The sequence below is a fragment of the Nipponia nippon genome, unplaced genomic scaffold, assembly GCF_047370975.1.
Source record: "Nipponia nippon isolate SJK-2023a ecotype South Korea unplaced genomic scaffold, ASM4737097v1 scaffold_3, whole genome shotgun sequence".
NCBI lineage: Eukaryota > Metazoa > Chordata > Aves > Pelecaniformes > Threskiornithidae > Nipponia > Nipponia nippon.
Window position 1 is genome coordinate 96,664,114 of NW_028262347.1, and position 17,072 is coordinate 96,681,185.

Here is a 17,072-nt window from a genome sequence, read left to right on the forward strand (position 1 = left end):
ATCTGCTCTTGCTTGCTTTCATGACTGATTTCTCTCACTCCCCTTAAAAATAGTTATTTAAAAACACCCAGCAAAATTCTGTAATAAGTGTCTTTACTAGAAGTCAATAAGGGAATACAATTACATATAACCATATAACCCTTTTCAACCTGACCCAACAATGAATCAAAAGAGGAAAAAGAAGAACCTCTTATGACTTTATAACCAACTGTCAAAAACGTGGTGAACGAGAGCCCCCTAAGGAGAAGGCAAAATAAAGTCTGCAAAATAAATTAAGTAACATTCCTTATTCAAGAAAACAAATTAAGCTTTACTCCTCAGCTAGTTTTGGATTTCTATGAGTTTATACCCTCCTAGTAACAACTATTTTCCCTTCCTAGTTTACAGAAGCATATGAAATAGGGCATTAAGAATTAGAGGGTCTAACCACAGTGTTGATCAGCTTTTACAGATCTGAAATTTAGGATATAAAGTATCTAATTTCCTTCTGAAAGTATTTGGTGTTTAGGAGGAGACAAAAAAAAAAATTCTCTCAGCTGTATTTGCTCTCAAAGCTGCTGAGCAAGACACACTTAATGGACGCTAATACTTGCTTAAAAGAATCTTAAAAGAATCTCTCAAGTTCCCTCTCAACTGAGGGGAAAAAAATAAAAGAAATTGCTCACAGTAACATCATCCTAGTGAGTTCTATTGATAAATCTAAACAATTTTTTAGTTCTAGAAAGTTTTCAAGTTGTCTGCACTCCAAGAGTAGCCTGACAGTAAGCCAGCACAAGCTCTGACAGATGCTCTCCTTGAAAAAATGGGCACCTGTTCTTGTGCCTATCAAACTACCACATTTTAGATTTTCGCTACTCCCCAAATTAGAGCTGTCTTAATTAATATAAATCTTAATTCTTCACTTAGGACTTCAAATGTAAAGGAACATCTCTTAAATCTTGTTTTTCCCTTTTTGGAGACCCACACTAGATAGCACTAACACAGTATTTTCCTACTGATATAATCTCATCCACAGGAGTCTAGCCACATCTTTTCAGAAGACTAGGTACAAATGAATCCTCATGCTTCCTCAGGCACTATTTGGCCTGTTTTTTCTTAAAAGGTTATTAGACCTTCCTGTTGGTCTCACTTTCCATGCAAACACCTCCCTTAAGTAGGGCATTGTGTTCCATACCTTACTGTTTCAAACAATCCAGGATCCCTCTCTTGGTTCATAGTCAACCTCTAGAATGCTCTACTCAGACTTGAGACAAAAGGAGTTTTGCCGAGTTTTCTTTTATTACAGGCGCAAATATTAGAGTTTTGTTGTCAGACAGCTCCCTATAGATTTCAGAATCTGAGGACAAGCACACTGCTGTGTTCAACTACAGCAACAGTATGTAAAAATTAAGTATATGAAATTGCTGAAAAAGATAAAACCCTCTAAACAGGCTACTTACACTTGACATGATCCAGAGATTTCTTCCATCTAAGTACTACATTTTCCTTCAGCTGTTAACAGTGCCAGGAACTAGACTGTGCTGTATAATCTTTGGGCACAAAGGAGCTGCAACAAGGTTCTTCACAATCCACTGTTTCTTCCCTATGATTGAAGAGACTAAAAATACTGCAGTACATGACAGACAGAAAAGCAGCACTGGCTGTAGTCAGTAGCCAACAGGTTACACTAACAGAATCACTTGAAGCAAGTATAGATCAGCATCTTCCATCTGGGAAACATCCCCAAAAAGATGCTAGCCAGTGAAACCGGAAATCATCTTTGTGGATTTTTTTTACAGAGGAATATGCACTCTTTTACAAAGGAAATTGTAGCCCAAAGAAAAAATATTTATAGTACTCTTCACCAAGTTATTAGTGCAGGGGTACTAAAATATTTCTGTTAACCCAGGAAAAGTGAGAGTAGTCAACTTGTGAGGCTAGGATTTTATTGTTCCATATGTCAATACATAAACATAGCATATTTACCACAAACTGAAAGTCTGAGTTGTTGACATTAGCTCAAAACTTTCTTGTGCCCAAGAACTCACCTTTTATTCCAACATCTAGCAATAGAGTTTGGTAAATATAAATTTCTTAATGTTAAATCAATTTCACTGATAGGGAACATTTCTTTTAGACCAAGCTAAACATACCAATTTGGAGAAGAGTTAGAAACAGACTAAAGCATACAACAATATGGTAAATTTATGATACTTGGGTTTACAGCAGGCCATCCTCAATTCCCTCTTTCTGTGGCAATTGTACAAGCTTGTCGGAGATGAGCACTAGGAGCTCTTCTGAAGGACGGGGCTTCATCCACAATACTGAAATTTAGTCACTGGAAGAAAGACACACCTCTATGGCTACTCAACACTTTGATAAATCTAGTATCAAAAGAACCTACCTATTATATCCAGTCAACATTAAAGCAAGGAGTTCTCGTGTACTCCAGGAAGAGACTGAAGTTCATATGGGGCAAATGCCATATAGTTTCCCCATCTTGTCTCCTTTATACTTTTTGGTCACCTCACCTGTCAAATCCAATGCATTTCTGGCAATTGCTTAAACCTTTCTGAAATTTCTGCCCAGGTGAAAGTCATTACCGCATTTAGTGCCATATCCAATTTATTCAGTTCTTCTTAACGTGTCAGTAAAATATCATTTATGCAATCTTAACTGAACACTGATGCGTCTCAACCGCATTTCATGAAGTAGCTTGTATTCCTATCTGCATATAGGATGCCAATTTAGCAATTACTTCCTTTACTATGCAGTAACAGTAAAAAAAGAAAGTAAGAGCTGAACTGCTGTTAAACCCCATTAAAAAGCAGATAGACTATTTTACTCATATATTAAAAATAATTTACTTTCCCAAAATAATGTACAATTAGAAGCAGTTCAAACTATTTTAAACACAGAGCTGGAAAGTGTTTGAAGAAATACTATTAAGTCTGAATCACATTGCACTGAAACAATATGCTGAAACGCTTTAAACTTCTGACTTGCAGCAAAACTGCTTGTAACCACGAATTTTTATTTAGTATGTGCACTAGGTGGCCTGTCAGACAGCTGCAAAGAGGAGTCTCAGTTTACTTTCTCCTGCCACCTCCACCACCGGCAAGCATGGTGGCCACCCGAATGAAGATGTTCAGTGTATCTGTGTAGATACCCATGCACCTAGGAAACAGGAAATCAAAGTCAATATAGTTAAACAGAAATAGTATTATTTAGTGTTTCACACCATTATACTTCATTTTTAAAAACCTTCATGAAGCATCTATAACAAAATCCAACTATGATTGTCCTCAGTGCTTGCTATGGCAAAAAAACCCTGTATTTTTGTTCTACCATCTCTGCCGGGAGGAACTATTTACAGAAATCTTAACAGACAGTATACTGTTCTCATACAGTAGCCCTCTGCTTTTATACTGTGCTTTTATGTGTTTATCTCCAAGAATTTTGAAGAAAGTCAGTATTATTCTATTTCAAGTATAAGAAACCAGAATCAAGGAGGTAAACAATTCACCTAAGATCAGACAGACAACATTTACAAGCAAGTTGGTTGTTAGTCAGACTTGGTCTTTTCTGAGAGTCAATTAATCCTTCTTTCCCTACCTATCACACTGTTGAAGCTTTTTATTTAGTAACAAAGACTCGTGAATATTAAGTGACTATAAAATAGTTAACATTTTTTGTCTCAGCTGATATTGACAGATATTTTCAGAAAGCAGCTATAAATTCTCCCAGCAATGCTTTAGGAAACAAAACCATGTTTTAGAAAGTACTGCTGGAAGCATGCGACACCACACATTCAATCCCATACTTCTCATTTCAGGCAGATGGTTTCAGTTTTAACTCCACTAGCTATTTTCGCATTGTATTTTCAAACCCCGTGATTCTTCACATTTAACAGAAATACACTTTTGAACAGTAAACAAAAAGGTCTGGCTGTTTTTAAAGCATACTTTGATATAGCTTGAAGCAAATTCTTACACAGACAGTGAGATCAGCTGTGGTAAATCAGAATACTTACGCATTGATTGGATCATATTTTGTTGCACCATAATATGGAATAGTTTCTGCACGCTTGATAACATGCTGCGTATCGTAGAGCAGGAACATGCCAAAGAGTACCAATCCACCATAAACAGCTACTGAATACAAGCCAGCACCAAAAGCAGAAGTAGGAGGCAAGAACATGGATCCTGGAGAGGAATGTACAATAGCATTAAAGAAAGCTACTATGTGTATCTGCCACTGTGAGTTGGATCAAAGTTCAGTTACTGTAGCACATGTTTTTCAATGAGTATTCAATTCTCAATTTGTGGTGCATTTTTGATACCAAGAGCTTTAATAAACGAGCTGAAGATGTCACATATACAACTTGATTCAGTAATTTTCAACACCCTAGCCAATCATATGTACTTTTCTTCATGTGAAAGTACTTCCCTAGGACTACAACAATTCCTAGAAATGCATAAGGGAGAAAAACAAGCGGATCAAGAACTAAGATCACGTTCACTGTCTTCCCTAGTCACTAGCAGTAACTAAAAATACAAGCCACCACTACTGGCCATTTGTCAGATTAACACTTGCCAGAACTGTAACTTCATGTTTGTTTGCAAGAACAAATTTATCAGAGTGTTTTCTGCTGTGCTACAGTTGCAAGGGCTATTTAAGGCAAATCTTAACTGGACAGACCAGGCCGCAATTAAAACGTGAGCTGCATCTTAGCAGCTTAAATTTATAACCTACTTTATCTGATAGCATTAAAACAGTATTTTACCAATTGAAGAGGCAAGAACAAAGCCTAAGCCTATTCCAAGTGGTCCTCCCATGTTCAGAAATTTTTCACTTGGAGCACACATGGCCACAGTTGAGAGCCCTCCGACGATTCCAGCAGTATACCAGGCAGCTCTGATCAGCAAAGGACCACCCAAGAAGGCTAGAGGAGCCACCACTGCACCCATGACACCTAGCCAAAGGAAAACAAAACAACACCCATAAGGTCTGGAACAGTTCCGGTAAAAACACCACCTGCCAAAACAATTTCATTTTTTTTCCGGTCAGATAACATGGTTCAAACTAAGCTACTTACGTGACAAAATACCAATGCACTTGATTGTGCACCTATCTAGAAGGAAGCACGATAAATTGTCAACCTTAAATTCCGTGACCTGCTTTTATCCATCTCTGGAAAGTACTTCAAGGAGCTGGTCTTTGGAAGAAAAACTAACAGAAGTCAACATACCAATCTGTTCAAAACAGAGCTGGTAAGAGATACTTAGTATAGGCTAATCAACTAGATAATAGCCATAGGAGCACTCAACACTGAAAAACAGGACAGATTTCTGCTACAATAATTAGTTAGACAAGTAAGTCAGACTTTTTGCTGGAGTCTTGTATGAAACCTCTATCTAGTCCATTAATATCACATTAGGTTTTTTAACTTAATAACAATCACTAAAATAAATACAATTTCTTCTTGGTAAAAATGTTAGCTCTTGAGAGGCAAATATGACTCCAGCGCCTAACATCCACATATATTTCCTGAACTATAAGTTATTTCTGGCAAAACAGTTTTGAAAAATGATAGCCATTGTTATTTGAAGTAGGTATCATTAGTGAGAAACTGATCCGTACTCACAGCTTACATACCTGATGGAAACGTGTATCTAAGAAGCCGCAGTTTACTACCAAAATCTAATTTTTCTAGTCAAGTTTTCAAATACTTTCCTATCCTGTACAGCTGAAAAATGGTAAGTGTAGGCAATAGTGCTTACAGAAGCTATAGTGCCAGAAAGCAGTCATGAAACCAATTAGGCCTATTCAACGTGGCATATACGTAACTCAAGTTTAACTTGAGCACGACTTCTAGAAGATTAGAGTTGCGTTAAGGATGTTTAAGAAATCTTTCTGACATTCAGGAGTTCTCATTGGTCTCTAAAAAAAAAAAAAAAAAATCTTAACTCCTACAGCAGTATATAAAAATTTACCTTAAAGTCACAGTTTTGTTAAGGTAAGAATCTGGTAACACTGAAGCACAAACATCTCTACTATGATCGCTAAAATCACATACCTGAATGCATCATCCAAGCCAGATGTTTAGCTGCTGGACTATTTTCATAGGATATGGACCTGACCAACATTCCAGCACCAATCATAGCTGCAAAAGTTGCACCTATTGCCTGTAAAAACAGCATTACAGAGCTCAGGCTAGCATTAGGAAATACAGCCTCTGTTCTAACCACCCAGTCTAAAAAAATCAATAGCATAATTCTCAAAGAGCAACCTAATTCATAACTGGAGCATTTGTCAATTTTACTCCTGGTAAGGTTACAGTCAAATCTTTGCAGATCCTAGCTTGCAGTTAATTCGCATTTTACTTTTACTCAGTCTTTTAAGAATCAAAGTTTAGTGGTAAGATGGCAACAATCTCTTAGATATGTAAGGTAAGAGAATGAGAACATATGGTTCTGCCCCTTACTCTGATCCTCATTAAGGTACCTAAAATGTTAGCCTTACTTTTTTCTTGTATATTTCTCCACCCAAAGCCAATACTCAGTTCACATGATTTTGCTGCCAATGATTTTTAAACCTCATTGCTTCCTCTTACTGATGATTCTGAGCAGAATCATCCAGCAGCTAGCAAACTGGTCAGAAACATACAACTTTGGTTTATCACTAAGGATGCGTTATTAAATTAACCTCCATAAAATTATGTAGGTGCTGGCATTTAACTATTATCATTCCACTTCACTTAACACACTGAATATATACTAAGCAGACATATTTTGTTAGCAGTTTGCCTGGATGATTTGCCTAGTAGTATCATTTCAGCCTTGGCAAACAGGAGACAGCCTTCAATGAGCTACACAGAAGAGCACAGGGAGGAGTAAGAATGCGTAGGGACCTCAGTTTCCATTTTTAGAAAGGGATAGAAATAGGGTCATTAGCTTCAGATGGCTATTTCTAACAGGTTCTTACTTGCATATAGCTGGTAAGGATAACAGCATTTTTTTTGCTCATATAGTTTATCTTTGACAAACTATCAAAGAAGTATAGAAGGTGCATGTCAGCATGTAATTAGAATTACCAAATCTTAAGTATCGTAATGATATTTTGCGATTTAAGTAGTCTTTATGGATAAGGACACTAGTGTAAGTGAAGTTTTGCCTTACTTTTCACCAAGTAGCTTAAACTTCACGTTTTTTTATATCAACCATCACATTTGGGGTCTTTTCTCAGTAAATGTTTTTATTTTTATAACATAAGCTTACCAGCCAGGAGCCTCTTGTCATAAGGCTCATGAGTGCCGGAGATCTGCTTACTGCTACAGCAGACAGTGCTGTCAAGCCAATGCTTCCCGCAAAGTACATGTAAGTAGAGTGAATTCTGTCTTTCACGTACTGTGGCCAAATACTGAAAAATAAGCAGTCATACATAGCTGTGCAATTACCAGTATCAGAATGAAGACCAACTAAAAACAAAATCAAGCTGTTAAATATATTCATAGCTATGGATATAAGGGAGGTTTCATAATAATGGTGTGGTCTAGCACCTTCTGCCATGAGTTTACCTTACTACAGGGGTACGAACTTTTAAGTCTTGCTGGTCTAACGTAACATAACTCTCTAGAAACACTGCAAATTACAAATAACGCTAATTATATTTCAATTCTAAGGAGAAAGCATATATAGGAACAGAATAACGAATGCTTTTTAACTATAGAAAAATAGAGAATGGTATGTATATAACAAACCAGTTTAAGGAAAAATGTCTACAGAACGTGTACTGGGCACTAAGTAGCCTGCTGAGCAGCTTACAAATTGCTGAGTCACACTGCACATGATTATCTGACATCACAAGACACGAACGTCACTTTGAGAGCTCTAACAATAGCAACAGACCTAGACGTGAATGAGAGTCTCTGCAGTATGATTTGGCCATGCTATGGACAGAAAGCTTTCCCTGCTAACACCAAACTTAAACACAGTGCACACATTTTCTCCTGTTTTACTCTTTTGACCCATTGCTTCAAGGCTTGTGGAGAAAAAAAAAATTACAGATAGCTGTATCAACAAAAACGCTTCTCATAGCTACAACTGGAAAGCATTCAATATAAACACTGATGGTTACTTCCAAATATAAATGCAGAGTAAGTAAAGCAAAATGTCTCCAGCACTCATTTCTCCCAAGCCCATGCTTGCCATTAACCACCTTTTAAGTCTAAGTAACTATATGGTTTTGCCATCACAGTCAGGTTTTTGTTAGCCAAAAAGCAATACACCAAAGTTTTAAGCAAAACACATTTATTAGAGCAGGGCTTGTACCAAGATAAGTAGCATATTCGAAGAAGATACTCTTTCCAACATGCTGTATTAAAGTTTGATGAACAGTCTCACAGGAACACCAGGCAAATTGGTCTTAATATGTTTTACAAAAGACTACCCTTCATAAATTATCTGTGGCACACCTTGTAAGACATATTTATACACTCCTCACAAATAAATTTAGCAAAACAAAGGAACTCACTTAAGTCAATATCCATTTAAGCTTGGGTAATTTAAATTTTGCATTCAGTCACACACTTTAAAATCCTGCACAGACAGAGGTGAAGGCTTTCTGTTCAGAGCTTAAAAAAAAAAAACAAAACCAACTGTGTGTACACTGGGTGATGCCAGCTAAAGAGACAGATATAAAGAGGAGGGAGATTCACTTAACGTGCTCTTTACTTAAAACAGTAAGTCATCTTACTTACACAGCTCTTTCAATAGCTCCAATCTCACTGGACATGCCCATTCCATAATAACAGAGGGCCCCCAGGCCAACAGCAGCCCCTCCAGCAACAATAAATTTCCCCAGGCGATCAGCTGTATAAAGAAAAAAAAAGCGCACACTCTCATGAATGCTTTTTCTTAGATAGTTAATAACATCCTCACATGAGTTTTGTTGTATCTGCAATAGCTGATCCATGTTAGGATTCTTTCTTAAAGCTCCACTTAACTTCACGTCACTGTGTTACCAGTTCTTGATAAGCTACATGTGAAAAACTCTAGATTCAGCCTAGCAATACAATATAACTTCATAAAATAGAATAAGACATAAGAGACCAGCTAATAACGTGCCAGGTTTACTGACCTTCATTACCGTGACAGGAATTCCAACACAAAACCAGTTAACAGGTTCTCCAACAGAAGAGATCACCTTTCAGCTGATTTAGGATACCAGTTCCTATCCAACTTGCTATAAACAGGAGAAAAACTAGACACTGCATCCTTTCCTCTCATTCGTCTGCCCTTAATGCTTGCTCCTTGAAGAGCTCTTTGGTAGCAATTAGATCCAAATCAGTTTAAAAACGGATTTCCAAAGCTCATTGGCAACAACACATGATTTACTATCGGTTTCTACTGTCTGATTTTCAGATGTGCCGCATATCAGATTACTGCTACAAATATAAATATCAGTCATGAAATATTGTTATAACTGAAGCAAGAGCAGCTGAGAGCAAATACCTTCAGCTGCGTAACTCTAAGACTACACTTTTTCCTAATGTGTTATAGTCAAGATGCTATTTAGCCAACCTACACATATTCCATTTGCCAATTCAATGCTATGATAGGACATTCACAAGTCTGTTCTACCGAACACCGCTATCTAAAAAAATCCCTTTGTAATCCGCTGAAATTACGATCCACACTAGATATACTAGCAAGTATAGTAAGCCAAGGCCTTACATAACTGTAGCACCAGAAACTTTTTTTTTGCAAACTGTACATGCTGTAGAAAAGTCCTTCCTTTAAGCAGTACGCCAAGTAGATGTAGCAAAGTGTTAGCGTGTTTTTTTAATACCTGCAACCAAGTCTCCGTTAAGAGACAACCATTTTTGACTGAATAATTCTCAAAAGCAGCTTAAAGTAGAGACATCAATAAATTTCTCTATTCTGTGACGTATTTGCAGCTTTAAACTTTACAAGAAAAGACAAGCAGAGAAACTGTCTCCAGTTGTTTCTGGGGGATCACCAAGCAAACTTACACATGAAACAATATTCTCAGTCTTTTTAATGGTCTGAAGAAAACTGATTCCTTCAAGGGAGTTTTAAGTTAAGCTTCAAAGATTCTCAGTATTTAAAGCAGAACTACTCTACCTTTAAGTGCCGTTTCTGCAGATGGCTCAAATGCTGCTTCTTTAATTTCCTGGCCAATTTTTCCACGTCTCACACCCGTTCTTACTCTGGTGGCATAACACTGTTAGATTCAGAAATAACATAAGAAAGAGTCAATAGAATAAAATAGAAAACATTTCTTATCGATTTATTTGCTACACTTAAAATTGGTATACAGTCTCTTATTTATCTGTGCTTATCTCCCCAAGACATGAATCATAGAATCATAGAAACGTCAAGGTTGGAAAAGACCCTTAAGATCATCGAGTCCAACCGTCAACCTATCACTGCCAAGTCCATCTATACCGTGTCTTCAAGCACGGTATTGAAGCAACTGTGCTCAAGGAAAACAACTGAATATTAAACTTTAGGAAGCTTTGTAAATAACATACACACATTCTAGAAGTACAGAACCAATACAGTGAATTTCAGAAGCTGAAGTTTTCAGTTTGCATATCTTCTGCTCTAGTCCCACTGTACTAAACAATGCCATTGTTTTTACATTTCAAAAAAAGCCTTCTCTTTACTTCTTTATTTTGTAAAAAAAATATTTTGCTTTCTATACAAAAACACTATATAAACACTTTTATGTAAGAAAAAAAAATATTCTTGCACAATACTTACACTTTACAGACACTAAATTTGGAAAAACAGCACGAATTCTTTGCTTTAAACTCTAGCCTTGATTTAAGAGAACAAACCTTGAATGAAGACCTATAAACTTAAGATTTTTAAGGCTGACAAGCTCCAAATAAATATAGTACACTACTCAAAGTTTTAGTAAGCTGCAAGAGCAACACAGAATAAACTTGTAGTTAAGTTCAGAAACAACTTCTGAAGTTGCCATACTATTTTTCCCAGGAATTTCTAAATTATTATACAGGTACCTGAGTAACCAAGGGGTCACTCAAAGCTGTGAGTTTGTTTTAACACTAAAACCTGAACTCTACAAGCATCGCTATCATCAGCCATTAGAGCAATAAATTTCAGGAAGTTTACCATAGCACTTCAGTTTTGTTGTGTTTTGCATCTAACAAGATCTAGCCCAACACTCTAATTATGTAGCACTCACCACAGAAATAAAAACAAGCACAAAAAAGTAACAAACCCCAAACAAGAAAACACACACACACAAAAAACCCCCAACACACCTACAAACTTAGGACAATTAAAACAGTTTTCTATGCTTAAGAGGAAAACATGAAGGAAGTGAAGAATTTGCCATCAGCACTTTCACCAAGATGATGACAGAAGAGCAGTTGTGAGTTACCTGGGCAGAAAGCAAAAATAAACCATCTTCTCTCAATGAAGAATACACAGACAGCGTCTTAGGAAGAAGACAGTTCACTTTTTAAAATTGCTGGTAAAACCTGTGATAATCCTGCCATAGTTCAGAAATTGCTCCAACCTGGGCTATGCCTCTAAACGCATATTGGGACTAAAGCCTTTGAAAAGAAAGTTTTTATTTTAATATTATATTTAGAACTCTTACTTGGAAACAGGGAGCTAGGAGGAGGTCGGACAAGAAGTTCTGCTCACCCCACCTTAAACAGCAAGGCTCGTCCAACACTACCTACTTCCTTTAAGTTCTTTTTTCCAGTAATTTCAATAGGGAAATAGTCATTAGAACAGAAGATATTATTTCAATTGCTCTTAAAAACCATATTTTTTTGATTGAGTAACCCTCTTCCTTCAGTAAATTAGAGCAGGTATCTCGAACAAGCAGAAGGCTCATGATCATTCCAAACAGGTACTCCATGAAAAGCAATTCTTTTGGCAAAACAGTCAACTCTAAAATAGCAGTCAGAACCGTTAGATAATTATCTTACCTGGTTAGGCTGCCACAGCCTGTATGCTTTTATACTGGAGTTCCTCAAGGCTGGGGAAGCCTGAGTAATGGTGGGGCGGATAGTGTGGCATGATAATGCCCTCAGGCATACTAGCCTTGCAGCCAGCATGGTTGCTTATATAATTTAATACACTGTGTTCCTGCAAGTACACAAGAAAATATGCTTTACTGTTTTGTTACATGGTTTTCAGACAAGATACACTTAATACTTATTTTCAACTACACTACAGCCTGTAGCAGAAATAGTATTACCACTAGAGTACTGTAATAAGAGCCAGAACCTTCTTAAATATGCAGTTTAACTTCCATCTATATTTGTCTCCTGTTTCCATTAGAGTCTTATCTCTCACAACTTACCCCAAAACAAGAGAACATACCACGTTTCATACATATAAATTACATCAAGACCCTTTATGTACTTGATGTTTGAGTTACGTTGGCAACTAACTTTCATTTTAAGACCTAACACTGCAGGAATACTCTGCTCTCCAAACAGATGTTCAAAAAGATGCTCCAAATTTACACAGGCTTCAGCTAAGTATAAACCTAAATGAGTAAATAGCACAACATATGCAGTAGATAAAGTTTTAGAGAGATTTTAAACTACTCTTTGAAGAATGGATTAGCTTTATAGACACGGTATTCAGTCAAGGTCACAGTTCAGGTCATCTTGTGCGGTTTTGACCAGAGAACAACGACACCACTCACAGGCAAATCGACAGCATAAGCAGACACGAGCCTGCGTATTCTACAGATAGTATTAAAACCGCTAGCTTACTTCCATAAATAGTACACGTATTACACATAAAAAAACCCTAAGTCCTTGTAGTTACACATACTTTAACTACGACTGTAAAAAACCTCTGATATCACAAGACACTCCAGCTACCAATACATTTTTTCTAACAACTGTTCATAGCTTACGTGCGCAGTGTCCAATGTAATTTAAAAGCATTCTAAATAAAGGCAACTTTAAACATGCATGAGAAACGAGCACCCACAGCACTGGCCAGCTAGCATTAACCATAAAGAAGCGAAAGAGAAAATAATCCTGCTGCTAGAAATCACTTCGTTTTGAAGCTCAGTTATGAAATCCTGCGTTTGTATGTGGCAGCACTTTCGAAGAGACATCCCGTTTCCGCCACTAAAACCCACTTTTCCACTGGGATGATGGTTTGCAGGAAGTTACAGTGACAACTCTGTGATTTTGGTTTTTATTTTTTTGAAACTGGTATTTGAAGGAAGACAACTTCAAGCATTAGATTAAGAACGAACGACAGCAGACTACTAAAAAGAAAACAAAACGTCATCGACATTCCAGTATATTAACTAGCAAATACAGCCGTAACGAAACACTGCTAAGTCGCTGCTGCACCAGAGCGTGAGGAAACCCACGCCAGCTGAGGCAGGGCGGCGAGAACCCCTGGGGGGGGCGGGGAGGCGGCCAGCGCCCACCTCAGGCCCGCACCGGGCCGCGGGCCCTCACTCGCTTTCGGCCCGGGCCCGGACCCGGACCCGGACCCGGACCCGGACCCGGACCCGGGCCCGGACCCGGGCCTGGGCCTGGGCCTGGGCCTGGGCCTGGGCCTGGACCCGGCTCCGGCTCCGGCTCCGGCTCCCCGCCGGGCCGTCCCCCCGCCCCCCCGCACCTGCCTGGCCGCCTCTCGCCCGCTCCGCCCGACCGGCCCGGCTCCGCCACTGCACGCGCAAACCCGGAACGACGCCGCAAAGGCAGAAGTGACGTCAAGCTGCTCCGCGCGCTTCCAGTAACTGGCTCGCTCACCCCACGTGACTCCAGACCACGCAAGCGCCATTGGCTCGAGGAGGCCGGGTGAACTGACGCTCTGCAGCCTGCGGGAGGGGCGCGGAAGCCATCTTTGATAAGGGCAGGGAAGATTCTGGAAGCTACCGCAAGCCGGGCTCTGCCTTACGCAACTCTGCACGTCGCAGACCGTAAATCAGGCGCTGCCCGCCGCGCCGCCGTCGCGCCCAGCAGCAGGCAGAGGGGAGCCGCCGCCCCCGCCACTGGGCCAGCAGCGCCGCCAGCAGCCGTGTCCCCCGTCGCCGCGCAGCCCCCGCCGCGCCGTTTCGAGGGAGGGCAGGGGAGGCGAGGCCGCCCCCCGCGGGGCGAGCTGCAGCCGGCAGCGGCCGGCCTGGCCTCTGCAGATACCGGTCTCGAAGTCCCAGCTGCCCTGGACATTGTAACCGCAGCGCCCTCGGTGCGCGCAGGGAGGGAGAGAGATGGCCGGCTGCTGGGTGGCCCCTGCGGGCAGGGAGGGCCGCCTGGGCCGCCCGGTGGCGGCGTGGCCGGCCCGGGCCGCGGGGCCTGCGTGCCTCCCGGCCGGCGAGGCACTGCTCCGGCTTGCCAGCAGGTGGCACGAGCTGTGTGAAAATCCCCGAGCGAGGCCTCCGAAGTTAACTTCACCTCCAAGGAGCGTGACAATCCATCTTCTCCTCTGCGCTTTCCCCCTCCATTTTGTCAGCCGCTCCGTTTGCTGACGCAGGGTTTAAAATGGCAGGGAGGAGAGGTTTGGCAGCGAGTGCACCCAAGCGGGCTTCGGTGGCCGCAGTGACGGCGGCTCGACCGCGGTGGTCCACCAGCAGCGGCCAAAGGCGTGCCAGACTGCCGCCAGCGCGTGGCCTGTGTCTCCGTGCCTTGGCCCTGCTAGCGGCCTTTTTGTCACCTTCACCACTTGCTGCGTGTGAATTTAAGTCTTACCCTTCTCAGGGTGTCAGAAAGTTCAATACCTTTCTATTTCCTTCCCTTTATGGCATAACAGTCTAGTCTGAACCGGGAGATAAATCTCCCCCTTTGATAACTTCTCCTTGGATACCTCTCTTTCATGTGGATATAGTCCCTGCTTTAAGGCACGTACCCGCATGCCAGATAAGCACAAAATACAGTATTGTGTACATAAATTACAGAAATGGATGCTTCCAGCCTTAATACTAGCCTTGCCCTGGGCAGAGCCTTGCAAGGGTACTCCAGCCCTTCCGGGGGCTGAACATTCCCCTTTATGGCTAAACTAATTCTCCGTTGGCAGCTTCTTTCAAGCCTCACTCCAGCTGGAGCTCTGAGCTTTTTTCCAAGCTTAATCCTAATCATAAACTGAGCCCTAAGAAAGACACAGCAGCACTTCCTGGGACTATTGATTCCTCAGGGGCAATACTCTTTGCAACCCTTCATTTCCTTCGGCAGCTCAACTCCAACTGGAGATCTGTCTTTTCCTTTCCACCAGCTCTAACCCTAACCTAGGCTGAGCCAAAGGCTCCTGACATGGCTCAGTCCAGAGCCTTACTATTACCAGGAGAAGAATTCTTTTGGCAGCCCTATTTCTCCTTTACAAGCCCTTTTCCAGCCCCATCCCAGCTGCATTTCAGGCTTTCTTGTTCTTTCACTGCTAGTGCTAATCCTAACCCTAGTTCGAGCTATGAGCTAGGCACTATTGAGAAACACAGTATTCTTCAGACAAGAACTCTCTTGGCAGCCCCTTTCCAGCCCCACTCTAATACAGCTCTGTAATTTCTTTTAGCCTTAACGCTACATATGGGCATGGTTCTTCACAGCCAAGTAAAACAGACTGTGAGAGCCTTAAGCAGGATCAAAGACAAATGTAACAAAAGTGTTGAATATAGAATTAAGTACAGGAATAGAATGAGAGTTACAGATACGCTTTTGAAGATGGTGAAATTAGCCTTTCTATATCTTGGAGCCTCCTTGTTGAAACTGTAAAAAAGGAAATACAGTGAACTACTAGTTCACAAAATGAAGCTCAGATAAGAGAGATCAGATACTAGAGAGGTCTAAAAGTGCACCAGCACATAGGACCTTGAAGAAGAATTTGAATGAGAAGAATGAAGCAGAAGAAGACACAACAGAAGGGTGGAAATTCCATCAGAGGGGACCAAATCTAATGGGATTCAAGGTCTGATTCTTACTTACTCTGATGCTTGTTTGCTTTCCTTTGGAGTAAATGAAAATCCAGAGCTTTGAAGTCTGTTGCCCTGAGGTCTCCTACAACGGAAGAAAAAATGCCAGTTTCAGGCCACAAAGATGTTGTTTATTTAGAGACTGCTAGTGTTTATTTCAGAGTTTGTAACACTCTATAATTGTTAAGTACTAAAGGTTTCATTATAATAATAAATATTTGAATTTATAATTCAGTTATTAATAGTCATAATTTATGCAAGGAATCAAACATCTCTCTTACTACAGCATGTAATCATGTAAAAAAATCTCCTGGGACTTTCAAATAAGATCCTCAATCCAGCTCTGTCCTAAATTGTTCTTAAATAGATAGTTTTGCCAGAAGCAACCCAAATCCACACAGGGCCCACACTGCAGCAAATTCAGCTGTGGAGGCTTTTTCACAGAAACTCGCCTGCTAGCAGATACTCCTTTTCTACTAGATGGTCAACACATGTAAATGCTCTAGCTAGTGAAATCGGTGCATGAAACAGTGGCCTCTTACGTAAACAAGTCCCAAACCATCTAAGAGTTTTAGAGTTAAAACCAGCAGGTTGGATCCTATCTGCTGGTGCCACTACAACATGACTGTTTCTCTCAGACAGGAAGGCAATAGCTTCAGTCACTGTGCCACCTGGTATTACTGCAGAGCTTCAAAGCAGCTGGCTGTGCTTTTACAGTTCAAGCTCATGCTGACAAAAGCACGGATAACAGCATGACAGCGTGGCTCATTGGTGAGATGGCAGCCAAATGCATGCATAAAAACTTGCTTTTTAACTCTGATGCGCTGTTTCTTCAGATAGTTGTGCTGCTATCCAGGGGAACATTGACTGGCTGGAGAATTGGGCAAACAGGAATGTCATGCAATTCAACAAAAGGGAGTGCAAAGCCCTGCACCTGGGGAGGAACAACCCCCTCCACCAGCACAGGCTGGGGTGCGCAGCTGGAAGGTCGATTGGCAGAAAAGGCCCTGGGGTCCTGGTGGACACCAAGTTGAACATGAACCTTCAATGTGCCCTTGTGGCAAAGGCGGCCAGCAGTATCATGGGCTGTGTTAGGCAAAGCACTGCCAGTACGTCAAGGGAGGTGATCCTTTCCCTCTGCTTGGCAG

General features: G+C 40.7%; 2 protein-coding genes across 2 annotated transcripts in view; both read right to left on the reverse strand.

Annotated features, from left to right (window-relative positions):
- Positions 1-1,753, reverse strand: part of CDHR1 (cadherin related family member 1) — an 87,577-nt gene extending 85,824 nt beyond the window's left edge. The window contains exon 1 of the mRNA XM_009465932.2: positions 1,440-1,753. The gene's annotated coding sequence lies outside the window, so the exon portion shown is untranslated. The remainder of the gene's footprint in view (positions 1-1,439) is intronic.
- A 150-nt stretch (positions 1,754-1,903) lies between these two features.
- On the reverse strand, positions 1,904-13,777 carry GHITM (growth hormone inducible transmembrane protein). The gene is made up of 9 exons (XM_087763848.1): positions 13,644-13,777; positions 11,975-12,134; positions 10,128-10,227; positions 8,741-8,852; positions 7,260-7,401; positions 6,059-6,167; positions 4,766-4,954; positions 4,013-4,184; positions 1,904-3,156 (listed from the first exon to the last, which is right to left on the reverse strand). The coding sequence occupies exons 2-9, from the start codon at positions 12,101-12,103 to the stop codon at positions 3,069-3,071; spliced, it is 1,041 nt and encodes a 346-aa protein (XP_087619974.1). The 5' UTR covers positions 12,104-12,134; positions 13,644-13,777; the 3' UTR covers positions 1,904-3,068.
- Positions 13,778-17,072: the final 3,295 nt, after the last annotated feature.